Source organism: Eptesicus fuscus, chromosome 22 (assembly GCF_027574615.1).
Source record: "Eptesicus fuscus isolate TK198812 chromosome 22, DD_ASM_mEF_20220401, whole genome shotgun sequence".
Classification (NCBI taxonomy): domain Eukaryota; kingdom Metazoa; phylum Chordata; class Mammalia; order Chiroptera; family Vespertilionidae; genus Eptesicus; species Eptesicus fuscus.
In genome coordinates, this window is record NC_072494.1 from 2,701,808 (window position 1) to 2,724,519 (window position 22,712).

The 22,712-nt window shown below is 57.6% G+C and overlaps 1 protein-coding gene and 1 pseudogene across 1 annotated transcript; one reads left to right on the forward strand and one right to left on the reverse strand.

Annotated features, from left to right (window-relative positions):
* Positions 1–1,556: 1,556 nt before the first annotated feature.
* LOC114233654 (U6 spliceosomal RNA) lies at positions 1,557–1,654 on the reverse strand (annotated as a pseudogene).
* Positions 1,655–4,281: 2,627 nt separating this feature from the next.
* MFSD14A (major facilitator superfamily domain containing 14A) lies at positions 4,282–22,479 on the forward strand. Its single transcript, XM_054712141.1, has 12 exons — positions 4,282–4,516; positions 9,547–9,642; positions 12,146–12,208; positions 12,953–13,080; positions 14,671–14,785; positions 15,551–15,769; positions 15,908–16,021; positions 16,836–16,907; positions 19,487–19,599; positions 20,475–20,572; positions 21,199–21,362; positions 22,029–22,479. Exons 1-12 carry the CDS (start codon positions 4,433–4,435, stop codon positions 22,233–22,235), a joined length of 1,473 nt encoding a protein of 490 aa, XP_054568116.1. The 5' UTR covers positions 4,282–4,432; the 3' UTR covers positions 22,236–22,479.
* Positions 22,480–22,712: the final 233 nt, after the last annotated feature.

A 22,712-nucleotide genomic window follows, 5' to 3' on the forward strand; every position in this document is an offset into this window, starting at 1 on the left:
ATGCATCCTATAGTCATTCAGCTGAGTTTCTTTTAAAAACAGGGTTTCGCATTGCTCGCTTTCATCGTTACCATATGTAATCACATGTGGATGCGTGCTGTATGTCCGGGAAGGTTACAGAAGCCAGTTAGCTCTGTGGAAGGCCACTTGAACAGTCTGTAGGATGTGTAGCATATTCAAAGTCTCCATAGGACCAAAGACAAAGCGCCTTCATCAAACCTGGTCCTGTGCCTTGCTTTGCCCAAATCCCTGACTTCGTTCCCTGGAGGCTATGCCTGGAGTTCACCGCTTTGGACGCTTAGGAAAATGAGGGTGCTTTAGGAATAACTGTAACCCGCTGTGCTGGCTGTTTCAGCATTTGCTCAGGAACCCTTACCTGGCAGGCTGTTCGGGTGGGTGCCCTCTGCACAGGCACGGGGGGGGGGGGCGCGGAACCGAGTTAAGTAATCGCCCAGTCCTCCGGCATTGCACTCCTCCGACCTGGACAGTCGGATGGAACTGTCATGCTCTCGCTTTATTTCTTGTGAGATATCATTTACTGTGATTTAAACAACGTTTAACAATAATGGGTTCTGAATTTGTCTCTATGTCTATGTATTTTATTTGTTTAGAAAGATTCTTTTGGGCTTGGGAATGTAATTTGTATGTTTAAATTTTGATGACATAATTCAAAGAAATATATAAACTGGTCTTTTGTTAAATGGCTTTTTAAAATTGACAGATTTCGTTGTCATTTTTTTGGTACCCAGTTATCCACTTAGTAGGCTCATGTAAGTAGGTGATTGTCATAATTAGCGATGTCAACGTCTTCCTGAGTCACGTCTTATCGCAGCGCCTGCCGCTCACCGTCAGGTGGTGCCCAGTGGCCTCAGAACGGTCTGGCTGCTCTCCCAGCGCCTTCCTTCAGAGCCGGCCGTGAGCGCACCCACCCCAGACAGAACAGCCGACGGAGGGATGGGTGGGACGTGTGCTGGAGAGAGCGGCTCAGGGCTTTCCCCTGTTCCCAAGTCTCACCAGGTGAGACGAGTCTCAGCAAACCAGGACGCAGGGGAGCTGTAACCGCAGTCCACTCATCGCAGAGAAGCCACGACCAGCAGCCACAGGAGGACAGCGCGGTCCACGGGGCACCAGGCTCGGTCCCCTCCAGGTGAGCACTCCCGGGCCCCTGGCGCGCTGCCCGCTCCCGGCCACGGAGCTGGGCACGGAGCACTGCGGCCGGAAAGCCCCCTCGCGCGGCGCCCAGGTTTCCCTCGCAGCTCTGCTACCGGCATCACTGACGGGTGCTTGGCCCACGTGGTGGACTCTCGCTCTAGCCCTGCCCCTCGCTGGCGATCTGGCTCCAGGGACGCCCCCTCCCAGAGTCACCTTGTGAGCATAAGTTACCAGCTGTCATCTGGGGGGCCGCCAGGAATAACAGACACCCCCATCGCCGGGCCCCCTAAAGACCAGCTCCCTTACGCAGGGACTAGGCATCGCTGTACGTTCTCCTGTCTAAGGAGGGAGCCACAGCAATGACAGCTGTTCAGAGGCCTTTCATGATACACTGTCAGTTTTTAAAAAACATGGAACACTTCACGAATTTGCGTGTCATCCTTGCGCAGGCTAATCTCTGTATGGTTCCAATTTTTAGTATATGTGCCGCTGAAGCGAGTACTACACTGTCATTTTTAAAAATATATATTTTTATTTCAGAGAGAAGGGAGAGGAAGAGGTAGAAACATCAGTGATGAGAGAGTCATTGATCGGCTGCCTCCTGCACACCCCCCACTGGGGTCGAGCCCACGACCCTGGCATGTGCCCCTGACCGGAATCGAACCCAGGACCTTTCCGTTCGAAGGCCAATGCTCTATCCACTGAACCAAACCAGGTAGGGCTACACTGTCATTTTTAATTTCAGAAATTTGGTCAAATGATTCTGAACAAAATGTGACTCAAGGGTAGGAAAACGTGGTTGTAATCAGATGAGCAGCATGTATAGTATTGACTTAATTTCCAGTTCAGACGTTTAATGACAACTTTATTAAGTGCTGTGAGGGCAGTGGGCTGCGGTTCCTTTCATACAGGGGGCATTTGGGGTTTCAGAGTCTGTGATGTGTAATCTTGTTTCTTTAGGAATATTTACTCTGTCACTTGCCCTCTTTCCAAGGGTCCCACTCTCCCCCAAGGTACCTCATGAGTGGCTGCATGAGCTTTCTACACCCCCCTCCTGGTGTGTCTCCAAGCGGTTCTCGGCCTTCACACTAATCTGGGAACCCCAATATCCTTCCCCATCGTTCCCTTGCTTATGTTAGCCAGTGCTGTAACCCAAGCACCCGACATACAACCTCTTCATGTAAAGTGTGAATCTTCACAATCCAAGTCGCACACAAGCCACCGTATGTGACAGTGAGTCTGCTACAGCCGGACTCCCCGCTCACTTCCAGCACAACTCTCCCAGCACAACGCGGGTGTGCGCCCAACTTCTCCTGGGATGTGAGTCCTCCTATGGCATCATTTCCAGCCCCTCTTGCTGCGTCACGTGCCCTCACACGCTCTGCAGTTATCTTCCCTTTGCGTTGGCTTCGCAATTGTGTGCTCCCGTCTAACGTGAGCGCCACGCAGATGACTGTAACTGCGCTGTTGACATGTCCCCGAGTCTGGTAAAGCGGGGTGTTTTTCCTTTGTAATGGCTGGACAGGAGTCAGTTGTTCAGGATGATAAACGATCTTGCCTGCCCCTGTCCATCCACAGGAGGGGGTGGGGGTGGTCAGCTCTCCAGTCCTCACACTGCTCTCTCTAAAGAGCTCCAGGCTGGACTTCAACGGCATGTTTCAGGCAGAGGCCTTTTGGAACAGATGACGAGTTTCCCATTGATGGGGTGTGTAGCTGAAGTATCTGTCGGGGTAAAATGCCTTTCTTTTTTCCATGGAACTTGGTTTGTTTTGTTTCTACTCCGTTGCAGGAACAGAACAGAAAACTCAACCAAATTTATTTTTAAACTATTTCAAAATACTTCAAACTTACAGAAAAGTTGCAAAATACAAAGAACACCATTCCCTTTAACTTGGGCATTTGTCTGTAGCGGTGTGAAGATGACCCCAGCGCTCAGCGGCTCAGCACCTGCTCCTACTCCCAGTGCCCAGAGCCGGGACCAGGAGTGGCGGCGGGGGCTGCAGGTGGCCAGGGGCCTGGCCGGGCGAAGGGTCCGCTCCCCGGGTGACTGGCCCGCCCGTTGGCAGGAGGCCTCAGTTCTGGCCCCCGGGCCTCCAAAGGCTGCTAGAGTGTCCTCCTGGCGTGGCCGCCGGCCTCCCGCAGACCCGAGCCGAGGGAACGGAGCCAGCAGGAGGGTTCTGTGCTGTTGTGACCTCCCCGCCGCGTCTGTGCTGTCACTCCTCATTCTGTGAGGAAGGAGCCACAGGGCAGCCCACACTCCGGAGGGGCGGCGCCCACCGGCTCCGGAGAGTCGCAGCCGGTGTAAGTGCATCAAGGAACGCGGGACTCCCTCCTCCTGCCTCCGCCACGCCCGGCATCCGCCTGGTCCCTGTCCCCTCCTCCCGTGTGCGGCCACCCGCCGACCATTGGGAGGGTCGCAGCGCCCCCTTCCCTCCTAAGGCCTCCGTGTATATGGAGGAAAAGGACGTCCTCTTACTAACAGTGAATCACCAACACCGAGACTTACCGTCGCCCTACGTTACTCCGCCACTGTCCTTCGTGGCAACCCACCCCGCTCCCCCTCCATCAAACGGACTTTTAAACCAAATGGCAACACCGGAAGCGGGCGCCCAGGCGCGGCAGGTAACACGTGTGGCAGGCGAGGCCCGGGGCCCAGGGCTGCGGGAGGCGCGTGCTCAGGTCAGCTCTGGGGCCCGCGCCCCAGACGACGAGGCTGTTTCCGGAAAAGGGGTTTGTCCCGGCCACTGGAGCAGCTCCCTTCGGTTCCCCGGGCTCAGAACCCGCAGCTCAGCGACCACTGGCTTCCCGCCTGCGCGGCGCCGCCCAGTAGCCGAGAGGGCGGGGCGACGGCGTCACGTGGGGCCCAGGGGCGGGGCGACGGCGTCACGTGGGGACCAGGGGCGGGGCGACGGCGTCACGTGGGGAGCGGGCAGTGTCGCGGGGCGGGGCGACGGCGTCACGTGGGGTCCAGGGGCGGGGCGATGGCGTCACGTGGGGTCCAGGGGCGGGGCGACGGCGTCACGTGGGGAGCGGGCAGTGTCGCGGGGCGGGGCGGGGCGGGATGACGGCGTCGCGTGGGGCGCGGGCGGCGTCGCGGGGCGGGGCCGGGCGGCTCGTCGCCGATCGCACGATGTGACGCGCCGCCCGAGGCAGGCCGGGCCTTGAAGATGGCGGCGGGCTCCGCGAGCGGCTCGGCCCGGCAGTAGCGGCGGCACGGACTCGCCGCGGGGCCGCCGCCCCGGGAGTGGCAGCAGCAGCGGCGGGACTCGAGGATGGTAAAATGACGCAGGGGAAGAAGAAGAAACGGGCCGCCAACCGCAGTATCATGCTGGCCAAGAAGATCATCATTAAGGACGGAGGCACGGTGAGCGGGGCCCGCGGGGCGCCCGGCCCACCCGACCCCTGCCCCCGCGCCGCCGCCCCGAGCGCCCGCCGCCCCGCCCGTCGCGGGGCCGCCGTCCCGGGCCCCGGCTCCGCGGGCTTTCCTGCCCGGCCCGGCCTGCGGCCTCCGGGGCCCGATCTCGGGGAGGGGCCGCCGGCCCGTCCTCACCTGCCGCCCTCGCCCCCGGCGACCCTCGGGGCCTGGCCGCGACCCACGTGCGCCTCCGCCGGGGACAGGGGATGCCGGGCCCCGCGAGCCGTGGCCGCGCTGCCGAGGGACCGGGAGCGGCGCCCGTCCGCCCGTCCATATGCTGCTCACCGGGGCACCTCGCGGGGCCCGGTCCCCGCTCCCTCCTCCCGGTGGTTCGGGGTCGGCGCCCGCCCCCGTGAGCCGGCGGAGGTGGGCTCTCCCCGCCGCCGAGGTCGCCGGGGCCTGGGAACCTGCGGTCCCCGGTGGTTCTTGTGTCTCAGGGTGCAGCCCCCCTAAGCCGGGCCGACCGGCCTGCAGGCCAGGAAGACACTCTGGGAGGAGGGCGGGCTGAGGGCGAGAGAAAGTTTGGTTCTGGGAACAGTTGTCACCACGACAAACTTGACGCCCAGCGAGCGCCGCGGAGCCCGCCGGGCCGGGGCTGGAGGGGGGTGAGGGGTCGGGGGGGGGGGGTGATTGGGAACAGCTCGCCCAGACACCTCGAGGCTGTGACCTCTCCGGGGCGCACTTTGCGGTCCTGCTTGCACCCTTCGGCCCCCGGTTCCGCAACGGGACGGAAAGGTGAAACCGAGCCTCGCTTCCCTGGGAAGTGCAGAAATGGTTCCTTTTACCCCCATTTCTCCACAGCGGGACCTGATCAGCGGCCAGGCCAGCGGGTTTGCTGAATTCATTTGAAATAAATACCGTGTTTTTTGGACATTGCAGAATAGGGCCAGGCAGTGTGCTAAAACTTAGAAAGCTTGGGACACACGGGACAGTTGGAGTGTGCTTGTAGGTACCTGTCAAATTTCTTAGGTGTCAGAGACTTGACATTTGGTGGGGAAAAAACTTTGCCATTCAAGTCCTAAGACTTTTTGTTGTTGGTGGTGAATTGAAGCATCACTTGGATCAGGTGTGGGGAGTCCTGACTGTTGAGCACGTTGGTGAACATGCCAGGTAGAGAGACGCTTGGAAGAGTCCTGGATGCCTTTGTCCCCCGCAGGCGCTGCATTAAATCCTGTGCCATCTGCACATCGGGCAGCGCAGGGCAGGGTTGTATAAGAGAAGTGAGATGGAGCCGATGAGGAAACAGTTTCCTTTTCTTGTAAAGTCCGTGTTGTTTCCTCTCCTCACGGTTTTGACTCACTTCACAGATGCGTTCGTTGCGCATCCTGAGATCCGAGATTATTTTTCATCTGGTTACTTATCAACGTGGTAGTGGATTCATAGCTTACTTTCGGACACAAGCCAGTCTTCACCCCAGCAATGGTGTCTGGGGGCGCAGAGGGTACATGAAGCCTTGGGGGGCGGGGGATGTCATCGGGTGTCATCTGGATGCACTTGGGTTGCACCTCCCCTCGGAGCCTGGACACCCCTTTAGAATAGGGGCTTTGTTTGTGCCTCGATTCCTGCAGGGCCTAGTGTGTGAGTCTACAGTGGCAAAAACACACTTAATGTGATCAAATGTGTGTGCCAGCACATCTCTAGATGGTTTTTATTGTAATTTTGTTTATTCCTACATATAATCAGGAGATATTTATATTGCTGTACGTGTCAGGGTAATTTTTTGCAGGGTTTATATTTTAACCCACTCTAGCTGTTAATGAAAACAAGCATAACTTTGCGAGTAAAACTTTTGCCCTGGCCGGTGTGGCTCAGTCGGTTGGGCGTCCTCCCGTGCACCGGAAGGTCAGGGCACTTGCCCAAGCTGATCCATCCCCGGTGGGGGGCGCTGGAGGCAGCCCATGGGTGTTCCCTTTCCTCTCCCTCTAAACATCGATTTAAAAAATAACAAATGCCGAAACCGGTTTGGCTCAGGGGATAGATCGTCAGCCTGCGGATTGAAATGTCCCAGGTTCGATTCCGGTCAAGGGCATGTACCTTGGTTGAGGGCACATTCCCAGTGGGGGGTGTGCAGGAGGCTGCTGATCGATGTTTCTCTCTCATCAATGTTTCTAACTCTCTATCCCTCTCCCTTCCTCTCTGTAAAAAATCAATTAAAAATATATTAAAAAATAATAAATAATGGAAGTAAAAGTAAACTTTTATAAAGTCACAGACATGATTTTAAAATGGCAAAATGGATTTCCGGCCTCTCTACTTGTAATTGGTCAATTACCACCATTACAAACGTTTCTTAAGAAAGGGAGGAAAACTGCCGGTTGATATTGTTCAGTCCTTCCCGTGTGTGAGCTGCGGGTGGGTGGTTTATTCAGAGTCCAGTGCCTGGGGCACCTGGGCATGCGCAGCGCTGGACGCAGCTCACTCCTGGCGGGGGCCCTCCCCCCAGTTGTTCTGCTAGGCGCTCAGTAACCTTAACAGTGGCTTGGCTTTGTCCTTTGCTAAGGGCGTCTTTCTAAGCCTGGTCAGTCACCCTGACATTATCACAGGACGTGCGATGAGCTGTTCACGATCTGTCAGAAAGTCAGATGTGTCCGTTTTAACAGTTGGGGGAACAGCCCTTCCAAAATCCCCGCTTCACCCTCAGCTCCTGGATGTCAGCGGGCTCTGGGGCGGGGGGCGGGGCGGTAAGGGGGGAGGCTAACCAGTAGGCTGCCCTTTGAGTCAGACACAATGAAGGTAAATGACGTGAGGTGTGTGATTCTACACAGAGGGGCAAAGTGGGTTTACAGTTGTTCGTGTGGCAAACACAAAAATAATAATAAAAGAATAAACTGTTTCACACGCTCGCACCTGTAAGCCCACGTTCCCCACCCTGTGTGTCTGGAGGCCCTACTTGGGTCTGCTCACCTTGAGCCTGTTTGCACCGTTTGCTTTGACTTATATTTTTCTAGGGAGATTTCCTGAAGGGTCTGTACTTCCTGGAAGCGTAAGAACACTGTTCAGTGGAAAACAACATAATCCACTAGAAAAGTTCCCCAGGTTAAGCTCGGCAAATACGTAATCATCTGCTGTGTGCCATGTCACTGATGAAGGCGCTGCGGCCTGACCACAGTACGAGAGGCCCGGTGCCCGACCGACCGGCAGGCGGACATCTCCCGAGGGGTCCCGGGCTGCAAGAGGGCGCAGGCCGGGCTGAGCGATCTCACCCCCAGTGCACAAATGTGTGCACTGGGCCCCTAGTGCAGAAGTAACAGTTTTTCATTAAAACCTTTATGTATGTAATGTTTTGACATATCTCTTATTCAGTGTGGACCATTTGGGACAGATGCCTTCTTCCAGTGTTTTTTTAAATGACAGTTGACATACAACATAGGGATTAGACATTTATATACCTTACGAAGTGCTCACCCCAATAAGTCTAGCACCCACCTGACACCATACGCACTTAGTCCAGTATTACTGACCATGTTCCCTGTGCTGTACCTCACATTCCCATGACTGTTTTTTAAGATCTGTTTTTGTTTCAGAGAGGAAGGGAGAGGGAGAGAGAGAAACATCAGTGATGAGAGATCGGCTGCCTCCTGCACACCACACTGGGGATTGAGGCTGCAACCGGGCATGTGCCCTGACCAGGAATCGAACCTGGTTCATAAGTCGACAATCAACCACTGAGCCACACTGGCCAGGCTCCATGACTATTTTTAAAACTTGCAATTTGTACTTCTTAATCCCTTTCACTTTTTTACCCAGCCCCCTCGCACCCTTCCCATCTGGCAACCACCTGTTTGCTCTCTGTGTGTATGAGTTGATTTCTGTTTTTTAGATTTTGTTCTTTAGATTCCACAAATAAGCTAAATCATGGTGTTTGACTTTCTCTGTCTCACTTATTTCACTTAGCAAAGTACCCTCAGGGTCCATCCCTGTTGCAAGTGGTAAGATTTCATTTTTTAAAAATATATTTTTATTGATTTCAGCGAGGAAAGGAGAGGGAGAGAATCATGATTGCCTGCCTCCTGCACGCCCCCTACTGGGGATCAAGACAGCAATCCAGGCATGTGCCCTTGACCCAAACTGAACCTGGGACCCTTCAGTTTGCAGGCCGAGGCTCTATCCACTGAGCCAAACCAGCCAGGGTAGATTTCATTCTTTTTTATGGCAGCATAGTATTTCACTATTTCAGTATATCACATCCGCCTTATCCATTCGCCTGTCTTTGGACACTTGGTTGTTTCCGTATCTTGGCTATTGTACATAATGCTGCTCTGAACATGGGGTAAAGGGTCTGTAATATCTTTTTGGATTAGCGTTTTGGGTTTCTTTGGATAAATACCCAGAAGTGGGATTGCTGGGTCACAAGGCGGTTTTCCACAGCAGCTGCCCCGCTCTGCGTTCCCAGGGACAGGGCATGGGGGGGCTCCCTTGCCGCCACCCCCTCCCAGCACTAGTTTGCTGAGGGCTAGCTGGTGCCATCTGACCGGTGTGAGGGGCACCCCTCAGACCCGTTCCCCTGTCTCCGGTCCCCTGCCGCCTTGAACCGGACTGCCTTCTGTGGAGTGGCTTCTGGGCATCTAGGCAGTGGGTCCTATGGCTCTAGCACGTGACCCGTTCGCGGCGGGCGGCAGGTCGTCTGCGTTCGCAGTGGCTGCTTTTGTTGTGCCCAAGTCGAGTCTGCTGGCCTTACGTCTGACCGCTGTTCACCAGCAGCCTGCGAGCCGGAGCCGCGGCTCAGCCTGCGCTCCAGCAGAAACGGAGCTGCCCCGAGCTCCCCGCAGCCGCTTCTCACGCCGTCTCCGGTTGGCCGCAGGCTGGGGGACTCTCTGACCCTGAGGAGTGTCCCCGTTTCCCATGGGAACTGTCAAATGGCGTTCAGGACGAGCTCGAGGGCGCGGCCCGAGCTGGGGAAAGGAGACTGAGCGAGATGGAGCGGCCCGAGAGGCGGCGCGGGGCACGGGCCCTGCTCACTCGCTGCCCCTGTTTTCCAGCCTCAAGGAATCGGCTCCCCCAGTGTGTACCACGCGGTCATCGTCATCTTCCTGGAGTTCTTTGCTTGGGGATTACTGACGGCTCCCACGCTGGTGGTAAGTAATCTTTCCTCTGACCACTTCCTCTAAATCTCTTTCTACAGTTCCAGGGCGGGGGGGGGGGGGGGGGCGAGCCCTTCTTCATTTCCGTGCTAACTCTCCTCAGAGCGGGGTCCCCGCTCCCCTCGCTGTCGGGAGGGCTGGGCGGGGGTTCTGCAGGGGGCCGTGCCTGGCGGGGTGGAGAGGGGACCTAGCCCACAGGCTCAGGGACAGGAGTCTGCCCTGCGTCACTCACAGGCTCATTTTGAGATTCTCTCATGTGGTTGCACGTCCACATGCAGACTTGGGTTTCAGCCCGGGAGCTAGAGGGGAGCGTGTAGAACGGGATTCTTCGCACGGGCGAGCTGATCTGACCCAGCCGGTCCCACCAGGAGCCTGGGAAAAGACCTCCCTGCAAGGGTGAGCCAGCCAGGTGCTGGCTAGTGTTCCCTGGTGCAGACCGGACAGGAGGGAGGAGGGAGGAGTTAGTGTAGAGGAGGGAAGAGGGAGGAGTTAGGGTAGATGAGGAGGGAGGAGTTAGTATAGATGAGGAGGGAGGAGTTGGGGTAGAGGAGGAGGGAGGAGTTGGGGTAGAGGAGGAGGGAGGAGTTGGGGTAGATGAGGAGGGAGGAGTTGGGGTAGATGAGGGAGGAGTTGGGGTAGATGAGGAGGGAGGAGTTGGGGTAGAGGAGGAGGGAGGAGTTGGGGTAGATGAGGAGGGAGGAGTTGGGGTAGATGAGGAGGGAGGAGTTGGGGTAGATGAGGAGGGAGGAGTTGGGGTAGAGGAGGAGGGAGGAGTTGGGGTAGAGGAGGAGGGAGGAGTTGGGGTAGAGGAGGAGGGAGGAGTTGGGGTAGATGAGGAGGGAGGAGTTGGGGTAGAGGAGGAGGGAGGAGTTGGGGTAGATGAGGAGGGAGGAGTTGGGGTAGATGAGGAGGGAGGAGTTGGGGTAGATGAGGGAGGAGTTAGGGTAGATGAGGAGGGAGGAGTTGGGGTAGATGAGGAGGGAGGAGTTGGGGTAGAGGAGGAGGGAGGAGTTGGGGTAGAGGAGGAGGGAGGAGTTGGGGTAGATGAGGGAGGAGTTAGGGTAGATGAGGAGGGAGGAGTTGGGGTAGATGAGGGAGGAGTTGGGGTAGAGGAGGGAGGAGTTGGGGTAGATGAGGAGGGAGGAGTTGGGGTAGAGGAGGAGGGAGGAGTTGGGGTAGAGGAGGAGGGAGGAGTTGGGGTAGAGGAGGGAGGAGTTGGGGTAGATGAGGGAGGAGTTAGGGTAGATGAGGAAGGAGGAGTTGGGGTAGATGAGGGGCGGGAAGAAGGTGTTCAGTCACCTAGAGGAAGAGAGTTAATGACCGCAGTCTGAGGATCTAGAATGCTGAGGAGTGGCTTCCCTTTTTTGACTGCCCTGTGGTCCTAGAAACACTAGGCCAGTGTGCGCCGGTCCCAGCTACTCCCCGCAGGTCCCTGTGGGGCCAGGACCGGCCCTCGGGCCCCGGCGTGTCCGAGTCGATGGCTTCTGTCCTTCGCTGGAGACCGGCCTGGGCAGTTCGTGTTTGAGGACTATTGACCTTACTCTCAGTTTTATAAGTTCTTAAAACGCCTCACTGCTGATGCTCTCGAGTTTCCGTCTGAGCCACTGGGCGGATTCTCGGGTTGATGGCAGCAGAGAGGACCGGGGAAGGCGTGTGGTCCCTGGTGGAGGTTTTCCTTCCAGGTGACAGGAAGCACACGCAGCAGTTTCTGCCCAAGGAGAGTCCCACCCTCCCTGTCCCCCTGCCCTCCTCTGGGTGTGAGGGCCGGGCGGCAGGGAGAGCGCAGGCCCCGCAGGAGCCGGGACGGAGCCGGTGCAGAGGGGTCGGGGCTGAGCAGGCCGTGGAGGCCCGGCGCAGGCCCGGTGGCGGTGGCGCCGGTTCCATTCTCGGCACCTTCCCTCCGGCTCCCGTTACACCAGGGCTCCGTGGCCCTGTCCCTCGAGCACGCACCCAGGCCTGTGGATCCCACCCGCGGGGCCTGGGGCACAGAGCAGCTCGTTGGACATTTCCATGGGCTGGGCTTCTCTTACTGGGTAGAAACTTCTAGATCCACTTTCTGCAACTCACATGTCCCCAGTGTTTCCCAGTCTTCCCTCGGACAGCTGACAGCACGCGCCTGTCTGTAAGGGAGTGACAGCAGTTGGGCACACGTGGAGCAGACTGGCTGGTGATTACACACACGGACGTGCACACCCTACTTCCTGGTCCCGTTTTGGTTGTGCCACTTCCGTGCCGCCTTGGGCAGGGGTCTGACCATGTCTCCGTGTCCGCATGGGGTCCTTATTAGGGACTGGGTGTCTGCAGTGCCTGGTTCGGGCCCGGGATGGTGAAAGCCCCTGTGCTCGGTAGCAGCATTTCCTCCCGTGCCCAGCATCCTGCAGCTGAGCTGCAGGAAATGAAATGAGGGCGTATTATGACAGGACTGTTTAAAATGGAGGTAAGACGTTTTACTGAGACAAATGTAGCCTGAGGCTTTTCCTCTGTTTTGGTTCTTTAGGTTTTACATGAAACCTTCCCCAAACATACATTTCTGATGAACGGCCTGATTCAAGGAGTCAAGGTAGGATCAGCTGTGTATACACAGGCATGCATGCGTGTGCTCACACCCAGCACCTAATACACTGGCATGCCATGCAGTCTGCCAGGATGTGAGGTTGGTTAATTGACCCCATAAGTGTCCATTTTTACAGCCAGAGTGTTAAACTAGCTGGGCTTTAAATCTCATTTGACTCAAATGTAGCCAACTGCGTACACGGATAAATCCCTACCCAGCAGCTCCCGGGGGGAGGGTAGGTGTTGGCATTTTATCGCAGAGATCTGAATGCTTTTATAAACTACCGGTAAGAGTATAAATTGAGAAAAGAACTATTTTAGGGATGCAGAAATGTAGAACTTTCTCAGTCTGGTCAGGTCTTGCATGTTCTGTGCTCTAGGTTTCCTTTGCCCAGCAGGTTTTGTAAACGTAAGTAGCCTGTGGCTATAAAAGCATAACACAATAGTCTTTCTCCACATGCGCATGTGGCGCTCCTGGGCTGAGCAGTCACGGGAGCATTCCGTATTCAGTACGCAGCGAGACCCTGCAGGTAACCTAGACCAGCGGGCGCCAGCCTTCTGGACTCACGGAGCACCGGCTGGCGCCCGCTGTTCTAGACCGTCCTGGGAAAGGCTGAAATCGCATACAGACGAGAAATAAGTGGTTCCTCTACAATCTGGTGACACGCTGGTTTGAAATAAACCGGTTTGAGACTCTCCGTGGTTCCCTTTGGCTCATGTGCGTGACGCACTGTTTCCCTCCCCGCCGCAGGGTCTGCTGTCCTTCCTCAGCGCCCCGCTCATTGGTGCTCTTTCTGACGTTTGGGGCCGGAAGTCCTTCTTGCTGCTGACGGTGTTTTTCACGTGCGCCCCGATCCCGTTAATGAAGATCAGCCCGTGGTAGGTGCCCGTCGGGTTGAAGCAGCGAAACGGCACTTCCGCTCAGTGCCGCCTCTCCCGTCCCTGTCCCACGCCGTGGCCCTCCGTCTGTGGGTTCGCATTGGTTCTTGCACTGGAGTCTTCGAGGCGGAGAAGAGGCCCTTGCCGGCAGAGTGGCTGAGTGGTGGGTCCCCAGGTTCTCAGAACTAGAGGCGAAGGCAGCGTGCAGACACCTGCGAGCCGGCCGCTGGAGTTCAGAGCCTAAACTTCAAAACAGTATTTCAGGGACTTTTCATTGTGTCCTGTGGCATGGTAGCACAGGTCACCGTCACTGTCTATTCATTGGGAAGCGGTTTTGTTACGTATCAGCAAAGCCCCAAGTACTAGCTTAACGTTGAGGAGACGATGCCGGTCCATGTTCCAGAAGCCTGGACGTGGCTGCCGCCAAGAGGGCGTGGCCGTTCCAGGGAAGCAGACCTCCTTGTGCCGTCATCCGCTGTCGCCTCGCTGTCCACGGAGGCAGCCTGAGCTCCAGCTCGTGTCACTCCAGGCAGCCAGATGGCAGGGCGGGCACCGCGCCTTCCTGGAATGTCATGGGGATTCCTGTCCCCCCCCCCAGCGGCGTCTGAGTCAGGCACGTGCTGCTCGTGGTGTCACGGCTGGGCTCACTGTCCCCTGGTGCAGGTCGGCATCTTCGCCGGGGCAGGCGGGAGGGGAGGCGCCCGGAGAAGGGCTGTCCCAAGGCCCAGAGCCCAGCTTAGTGGTCACTGCGTTCGCTCTCCGGCTGATGGTCTGGGCCGCCGAGTGCTGGCGTTAGTTAGTTAGTTAGTTAGTGCTGCATCGGAGGGAGCAGACCCTTACGAGTGCGAGTGCCCCACGAAGTGTCACGGCGGCTGCGGGAAGGAGCAGAGGCCTGTGGGGAGCAGTGCCAGACAAGTTCCGGGAGCAGCACGGTCCCCCTGCCCCACTCGCTCACGTTCACATGTTCACAGGCTCACACGTGATGTTGAAAGCTGCCATCAGCATGACGTTCACATGTTCACACGGTCACCCATGATGTTGAAAGCTGCCATCAGCATGACGTTCACATGTTCACACGGTCACCCATGATGTTGAAAGCTGCCATCAGCTTGACGCTGGATCTCATTTGGAATCACAGCTTTTATCATCTCCTGTTCGCTCTCTGTAGCAACTTCCCAGCTCACTGCCGAGCCCCCCGGGGCCTTTTCTTTGAGCAGACGGAGCTGCTCGCTTTGCCAGCGCTCCCCGGGCTGGGGGCTGGGGGCTGGGGGAGACTGTCAGTTTCTGTACTCGGGCCACAGGAAATGCAGCCACCTGAGTTATTGGCTGAGTTTTGTGTGTGTGTGAGTGCTGTGGGCGACAGTAGTGGTTGGATTTCAGTAGCTTTGTTGCTGTTTTCAGTAGAAACAATGAAGTCACTTAAAAAGCCACCCGTTTGGTCAGGGATGGACGGGAGACACGGGCTACTTGTAAGCGTCCGCACGCCGTGCCGAGTGCGGTGCTGCCCCAGGGCCGCCGGCGCTGTCCGAGCCCCAAGAGCCGGGGCTGCCCGGGGCCAGGTCCTCACCCCCGTCCCTTCTCTCCCTCCAGGTGGTACTTTGCTGTCATCTCCGTGTCTGGGGTGTTCGCAGTGACTTTCTCCGTGGTGTTCGCCTACGTGGCGGACATAACCCAAGAGCACGAAAGAAGCATGGCCTACGGACAGGTGCGGCCGCCCTCCCAGCCGCCCGGGGGCCCCGGCTTGTCTGGTATCTCACACGGGCAGCGCATGCGCTGCACGACACATCCCTGACGAAATCATCCCTTCAGACTGCACTGCACACAGTCTCATGTACAGAGCCTGTACGTGTGGATGCTGGCGTTCCGTATCTATTTAGTCACACACATCAGATTTGAAGTTACGGAATATTGTTACATTATTGAAGTTCTTTTGAACCTCATACTAAAGCTGAGGAACGCTTTCCTAGGTCACGATTGGAAATGGCTGACCTAAAATCCGGAGGCTCACGCCGCTCCGAGCCCTCAGGCCGTGCCGGGGCCCTTGGCGCGGCTCGCAGAGGCAGAAGCCATGTGGGGCCAGGGCGCTGGTCGGCAAACCGCGGCTCGCGAGCCACATGCGGCTCTTTGGCCCCTGGAGTGTGGCTCTTCCACCAAATACCAAGTGCGGGCGCGCACGGACAGTGCGATCGAAACTTCGTGGCCCATGCGCAGAAGTCGGGTTTCGGCCTGGGCGAGTCTATTTTGAAGAAGTGGCGTTAGAGCACTCAAGGGGCCAAAGAGCCGCATGTGGCTTGAGAGCCGCGGTTTGCCGACCACTGGTCTAGGTTAGGCCCACAGCTGGTGCCTGGTTCCAGTTAAGACTGACTGTTCCTCCCTGCAGAGGTGGGGGGAGGGGCGCAGCAGGGGCGGCAGCCTGCTGTGGAAGGAAGGGTCAGTCCTGACTCCCACCTCTGACCTTGCCTGGCTCCAGGTCTCCGCCACGTTTGCCGCGAGCTTGGTGATCAGCCCTGCCATCGGCGCGTACCTGGGCCGGGTGTACGGGGACAGCCTGGTGGTGGTCCTGGCGACGGCCATCGCGCTGCTGGACATCTGCTTCATCCTGGTGGCCGTGCCCGAGTCTCTGCCCGAGAAGATGCGGCCCGCGTCCTGGGGGGCGCCCATCTCCTGGGAGCAGGCCGACCCCTTCGCGGCAAGTTCACCCCTCCCTTCTCTGGGGCAGCAGTAACGGGTGGGGGTGTGGGAAAGGGTTGAACCCTCTGACGGTGTGGGGCGGAGGAAGGGAGCTAGGAAAGGGCGCTGACGGGACGCTCCTCCTCCGCGGTTCCAGTCCCTGAAGAAGGTGGGCCAGGACTCCATCGTGCTGCTCATCTGCATCACCGTGTTCCTCTCCTACCTCCCGGAGGCGGGCCAGTACTCCAGCTTCTTCCTGTACCTCCGGCAGGTGAGCGCCCGCCCGCTCCCCGCCCGCTGCGGGGTGACAGGCAGAACTCTCCATCGGAGGGAGCGGGCTTGGCGGAGGCTTGGGACACGAGGGCCATGTGGCCGCACCGGCTCACCGGCGTCACTTCCGCGCGGGCGGCTGCTCCTTAGGCGGTCAGGGCGGTTCAGGCTGGTCTTGGCTGCCCACCAAGACGGGGGAGCTCCGGCCGCTCGGAGACTGCAGCGCGCCCATTGGCGGAGCAGCTGCCCGGGAGCGTCGGTCTCCTCCGCGCTGGCCCCGGGGCAGCGTGCACCCCGAGGAGACAACCTGCTGGTGGTCACGTGGGTTCTGCGCGCCGGAGAGCTGCTCCCATTTCCCTCCTCTAGCCCCGCGGTCGGAAAACTCATTAGTCAGCAGAGCCAAATATCCACAGGACAACGATGGAAATTTCTTTTGAGAGCCACATTTTTTAAACTTAAACTTCTTCTAACGCCACTTCTTCAAAATAGACTCGCCCAGGCTGTGGTATTTTGTGGAAGAGCCACACTCAAGGGGCCAAAGAGCCGCATGTGGCTCGCGAGCCGCCGTTTGCCGACCACGGCTCTAGCAGGTTTAGATTTGCTTAACTTGTACTAAGTGGGTATATGTTTAGCACGTTAACGCTTACGGTAAATCTGATTCTCCGGGAAAGCCAGGTTTTTCCTCGGGAGAATTCTTGGGTTACACATTAGTTTGATTTTTTCTGGCTCCGTGAATGTTGACGTGCAAGCCGTGGCGTTAGTGTGGTGTTTGCTGTGCTTTTGTGTTCATGTAACTTTTTCTGGAAACCTTCCAGATAATGAAGTTTTCCCCAGAAAGTGTGGCGGCCTTCATAGCGGTCCTCGGCATCCTCTCCATCATCGCACAGGTGAGTGTCAGGCACGGAGCGGCGTCCCGGAGGGTGGGCCCTGGCTGCGTCCCGCTGCGCCTCCAGGATGCTCTCGGGAGGGGGTCTCGGGGGAGTCGCCGTGTCAGGCTCCGTGGGCTACAGGCTCAGAAACTTCATCTTGTCAGGCAGCTGACATGGATGAGATTTGGGGGACTGGCACATACCAACACATGATGTATGTCAGGACGACAGTGTATTGACTTATACCAGTACACAGGGTGCACACCTGTATAAGGAGAGGCTCGACCTGGCGTGTGGGGAGCAACAGGCAGGATGGCTCTGGGGAAGAGACAGGAGAGTCGGGAAAGGAAGTCAAAAGGTGGAGGGACCCGTCCTGTGGTCACCTGACTCGAGAAACAGGAGGCCTTTGGGGGCCTTGGCAGAGGAGTGGCTTGGAAGGGTGTGTCTCGGGACCCGGATGTAACTGGCAGTTTGAGGAAGAATTTGGATTTTCTTAGATCTCTTTCTTGGCCGGCAAGCTCCGTTCCACAGGAAGTTCTAGTCCAGTGACCGGTGCAAGCCCCGCTCCCGGCCAGGGGGCTCGGCTCCTTCTGGCCCTGCAGGCAATCGCACCCGCTTCCCACTTGGTCCTGCTGCGAGGACCCGGGGCCTGCTCACCAGGAAGGAGAGTCGTGCCATCGGGCTCGGCAGGCTCCGTCCCTTAGCGGGGCGCCCCCTGCAGATCTCATCATCTGCGTGTGGGGAGCAGGTCTAGTGATTAAATCTAAGTCCTGTAACGTGCCTCCGCCACGGCCGCCAGTGCCCACGGTGACTGCGTGTCAGTGCTGTTTCTGACGCGGTGCATCCCCACAGCCCTGGGCTGGGAGCGCCGCGTGTGGACACTCGCTCGCCCGCGGCCTCGAGGCCCTTCGGCGTGTGTGAGCGAGTGGAGCACCAAGGGCAGGACACGTGGTCAGAATGTGGCGTCTGTCGCCGCATCCAGCAGACATTTTGGCCCAGCAGTGCTTTCTGTAGATTGCGGTTTCCGACAAACTCCCTTTCCTTTGCAGCCGGAATAAAATCTAGGCTTGATGTGGCCTTGCCTCTGTGCTCCACGTTGAGTGCGCTGCGGTCCAGGCCCTCCCTCCCCCCACCTGTCCGCTCCTCTCAGAAAGGCCGTCCCTGCCCATCGGGTCAGGCAGCCCCTCTCACTGCCCGCGTTCCCTCCTGCACCGCAGCCGGGAAGTGCCTTGTGAAGTGGGTGCTGTCCGCTCCTCCCCCAGGTCGGCATCTGCTGACCAGCTCTTGGCCCCGTTCGTTGGCCGCAGGGGCACTGCCCTCTGACCAGGGTCCATGGGGCATCGTTGGGCCCTGGCAGAGATTTACGTGACTGACCACAGCTGATGTTGGCTAACTGTTAATGTTAACCAGCTGTCATCTTGGTTACGTCATAAATCAATGTCCTCAGGACGAGTCACAGTAAAGGACGGGACGGCATTGTTTCCGGTTGTGCTGTGCACTGTATGTACGAGCGTTTAAAGTCCCCTGGTTTCCATGAGCGCCACTAAGAACCCGTGCTGGCGCCGGCGCACAGATGAGGAAGAGCCCGTGCGCGGGGGCCGCTCGGCTCCTGCTTCCTGCGGGCGCCCGTGGCTGTGGCTGAGGGTCGTGGTCCCGGTCCTGCCTTCGGAGCGCAGTCTCCGGCCGGCCTGAGGGAGGGGAGTCTGAGAAGACAGTGATGAGCCCCAGTCCTGCAGGACCCTGTGCTTGGGACTGGATCTGACTACCCTTCAATGGCTGTCTTCGAGTTTGAACCTTGGTGACTGAGTTCAGTGTCACCAGGCATCAAGTAGTGGTTTCCTGAATGGCTTCCTTCTCTTTGCGGACTTACTGGCTGTCTTGGTGGCTGCAGCACCTTAACTAGGAGAGCAGGAGTACCTTCCACCGTCCCCAGGTCCCTGCGAGTGTGTGACCTTAGAAAGGACGAGAAGCAGGGAAACCCGTCAGCTCATGATGGTGTTTAAGTGCTTGTATTCACGGTGCCAGGCACCGTGCTGAGCACGGGTGTGAACGGGACACGGTTTGAAGTAGGTGCTGTTGCTGCCAAGTGGAAGGGCGTTCTGTAGGAGACGGAGTCTCCGGGAAGTGACCTGGCCAGGGCCACCCAGGGCCAAGATCGGGGGCGGGGGGGGGGGGGGGCAGCTGTTTGCCCAGGGGCTGTGCTCGTGTGCCCTGGGCCGAGATGCTCCCAGGTCCGTGATAAACGGGTCGCTGTTCAGAAGGCCCAGGTGCCAGCGGGGTGAACGCAGGCGCAGGGCGTGAGGAACTGCTGTCTGGGTCTCCTGTAGTCGGGGAATAAGCCTGCAGAGTAAAGCTGTCACTCCAGAGGGGTCCCAGGTCCTGGTTGGAACCCTCTGACCTGCCACCTCGACCTCAGCACTGCTCAGCGAAGCTCACTGTCCCGTTCCCCGTTCCCCAGGTCCCGGCCTCTGCCCCCCGGGGGTGGCTCCCTCGGGGCCGCTGCGCGGAAGCCCCACATAGGAAAGCGGAGCCCTGCTCCCGGCGGGAGGCATCCCCTGTATTTTAAAGTGACAAACCTTTTGGTCTTTCTCTTCCAGACCATAGTCCTGAGTTTGCTCATGAGATCCATTGGAAATAAGAACACCATTTTGTTGGGTCTGGGATTTCAGATCTTACAGCTGGCGTGGTATGGCTTCGGTTCAGAACCTTGGTAGGTATAATTATCTTAATTTCCTTTCAACTGTTGGTGTTAGCCTTGTTTTGAGATATAATTCAACTTTGGTAGTTATTTGCTTCTCAGCTGAGGTTTAGACCTCAGTCTTACTGTGCCTTTCCCCCTCAAACTGTATCATACACATCTCTCCTGTGTGTGAGTTTCCTAGGATGGCCTGGGGACACGTCATAGCTGACTCACAGGTTGGGTTTTTGAACGAGGTTATGGGGCCTTGGAATCTCTAATGAGCATTTACTGCCTCCAGCAGTTTGTCATTAGAAAAGCACATAATCCCATAGCAGCTGGGCCTGCAATCAGTTCCCTCGTCGGAAAGAGAAAGCCAAGTAGCCCCAGTGGCTATCCCGACAGCAGCGGGGTCTGGGAGAAAAGCCCAGTGGTTCCGGTCCAGCCCTGCTGGACACGTCTGCCCTTCCTCCCGGGCTGGCTCCCTGCGCGAGGGAGGGATGGGCATCCCGTCCTCGGCGTCAGGACTGACTCCGTTCGGACTAACGTTCCACAAGCTGAACAGTCTCTCCTGGCTCGGTGTGTGCTGGTGGGCGTTGATCTTTCTAGTCTAGCTTTTAGTTGCTCACAGTTGATAAAACATATACTTTAAACATCAAACCGGGAGCATCCAAAGTTTTGATCAGACCAGTGGTGCCTCCACTGAATCAGAAGTCGGTGGGAACCCGCAGGAAGAGTTACCCCGTTTGGAAGCGTCTCATGTTTATTTTACACCTTATTCTCCACATTTGGGGGGAGGAGGACCTCCATGGTCTAGTGACGTGGCTCCCAGCAGCGCTCCCACGGTGCCCACCGAGACAGGCGGGCGGGCGGGGAGCAGGGGCTTAGCTTTGCCGCTCTGCCCGCAGGATGATGTGGGCCGCAGGGGCCGTGGCCGCCATGTCCAGCATCACCTTTCCCGCCGTCAGCGCACTCGTGTCCCGAACTGCTGATGCCGACCAACAAGGTGAGTTGCTGGCTTGGTGGCAGCTGTGTAAGCACAGAATGTTCCAGCCCTGTCCTCTCTGGGCTCACACTGACCAGTGTCTGCTCGGGTGCCCTACAGAGACCCCTGGGGGCCCTCTCACCACCCCGTGCACCTCTCCCGGGCTCAGTGCTCTAAAGGCACAGGGCAGACCTCTGTATCGTCTTAGCTTTGCGGTGGGAACACTTAATTCCTGACCTGCCAGTAATTGTTGGAAATGGCAACTAGTCTTAAACAGGGGGTCTGACGAGAGGCCGTGGCCCCTTGGTCATGAGGAAGGAAAGCAAGCTGCATTTTGGACGAGGTCATCTCAGAGAACGTATGTAAGAGGCTGCCTCTGACTGCCGGGACAGTCGTGCTCCTGAACTGGCCATACTGGCCGGACCCGTGGCCTGGGAACCTCTGCGGGGGGATAAAAGGCTTCTGCGTCGCCCGAGCTCCCTCTGCACAGCTGGCCACGCTGTAAGCCGATGGCCTCCAGTGACTTCCTGTGCCGTCACAGCCGACTTGCAGCGTCTGAGAAGGGCTCTGGCTTCCCACGTGGGTGCAGGTTCCAGGGCCGCCAGGACCCGAGGGGCACTGAGTGACGCTCTGTCCCCACCATTTAGGTGTTGTCCAAGGGATGATCACAGGGATCCGGGGGCTGTGCAACGGTCTGGGCCCAGCTCTCTACGGGTTCATCTTCTACATATTCCACGTGGAACTCAAAGAGCTGCCAATGACAGGAACGGACTTGGGGACGAACACCAGCCCACAGCACCACTTTGAACAGGTAAAGAGTTTGGCTCCTCCCTCACACAAGCTGTGTGACATTCTCGCTCTTCTAGATTGACTAGCACTTAGAAGCCAAGGCCTGATGGGCTGTGCATCCCTTTCCCTGAGAGGGACCCCGGTCTCCGCGTGCTGGTTTGGTCGTGCTGCGGGCCCAGAGGAGCCTCCTGTGGGCGAGGCGGGGTGTCATTTGCTAGGCCCCCTCGTTACAGCTGTAACATTAACGGCAAGCAGTCTACTGACCACTCAGCAGTTTCCTAACCTTGTAACCAGCTCAGACTGGTTTTCAGTCAGTCAGGTGGTGGTTTGTGGGCGATCCGTAGGCCTGCAGTGCGAGTGCGGGCTGAACCCAGGTCTGGTGGAGGTCTGTCCTGGTTTCTCCTGAACGAGCATTAGGTGAAGGCTCCTGGGTGTGGTGTGTGCAGATCTGTGCTGCCAGGGACCCTATTTCTGCAGAGGCTGCTTTCTGGGGTCTGCTGTCCCCAGGCCCTCAGGCGGCCAATAGCACCTCTGTCCTCCTGAGAGGGAGTGCTTTTTCTAATTGTGGCTTCACTGCTGAAAGAGGAACGTGGGCTTATAATTCACAGCGGTCAGTTATTGCTAGAAGGTTAGCAGTCTCTTCTTATGGAGATGTCTGTGCAGAAACGCTCATTGGCTCTCTCCCTAGAACTCCATCATCCCTGGCCCGCCCTTCCTCTTCGGAGCCTGCTCGGTGCTGCTGGCTCTGCTGGTGGCCCTGTTTATCCCGGAACACACCAACCTAAGCCTGCGGTCCAGCAGCTGGCGCAAACACTGTGGCGGCCACAGCCACCCTCACAGCGCACAGGCGCCCGGAGAGGCCAAAGAACCCTTACTCCAGGACACGAACGTGTGAGCGTGCGCCCGCTGCGCCTGTAGAGCTGATGTACATTCCACGTCGCCTCCACACACTCACTCGAAGGGTGTCTGAAGGACGGATCTGCATGGACTCCGGGGAACTAGAGAAAGAACTGGACAGTTTTCCAAAGATGTTACAATTTCTTTTGAAAAGAAACCTTTTGTTTATCCGCACCACTTCCTTGCCACCAAGCTGTTTATTATACACGTCCTTTCATTAAAGCTCTATCTGTGACTTCTTAGATACTGGCAGCGTCTCTGCTACCATCCCCAGGGGGTGGGCTTTCGGGTTATCCAAGTCACAGCAGACGGAGCAGAGGCGTGGCTGTGGGCCTGCTCGCTTTAACCTTGTAAAACCCGGGTCAAATGATTCAAAGCCTTAAATGCGGATGCACTGAAGAATGGTAAGTGAACCGTCTGCAGTGGAAAAACTCTTAAGAGGATTATACCGAACCTGAATCATGTTTCAAGCCTG

Excerpts from the sequence above, each read along its gene's own strand:
- MFSD14A (XM_054712141.1), top strand. The coding sequence starts at position 4,433 with ATGACGCAGGGGAAGAAGAAGAAACGGGCCGCCAACCGCAGTATCATG. Across the intron at positions 15,770-15,907 it reads AGCAGGCCGACCCCTTCGCG|TCCCTGAAGAAGGTGGGCCA; the intron begins GCAAGTTCACCC and ends CCGCGGTTCCAG. Across the intron at positions 20,573-21,198 it reads TGCTGATGCCGACCAACAAG|GTGTTGTCCAAGGGATGATC; the intron begins GTGAGTTGCTGG and ends CCCACCATTTAG.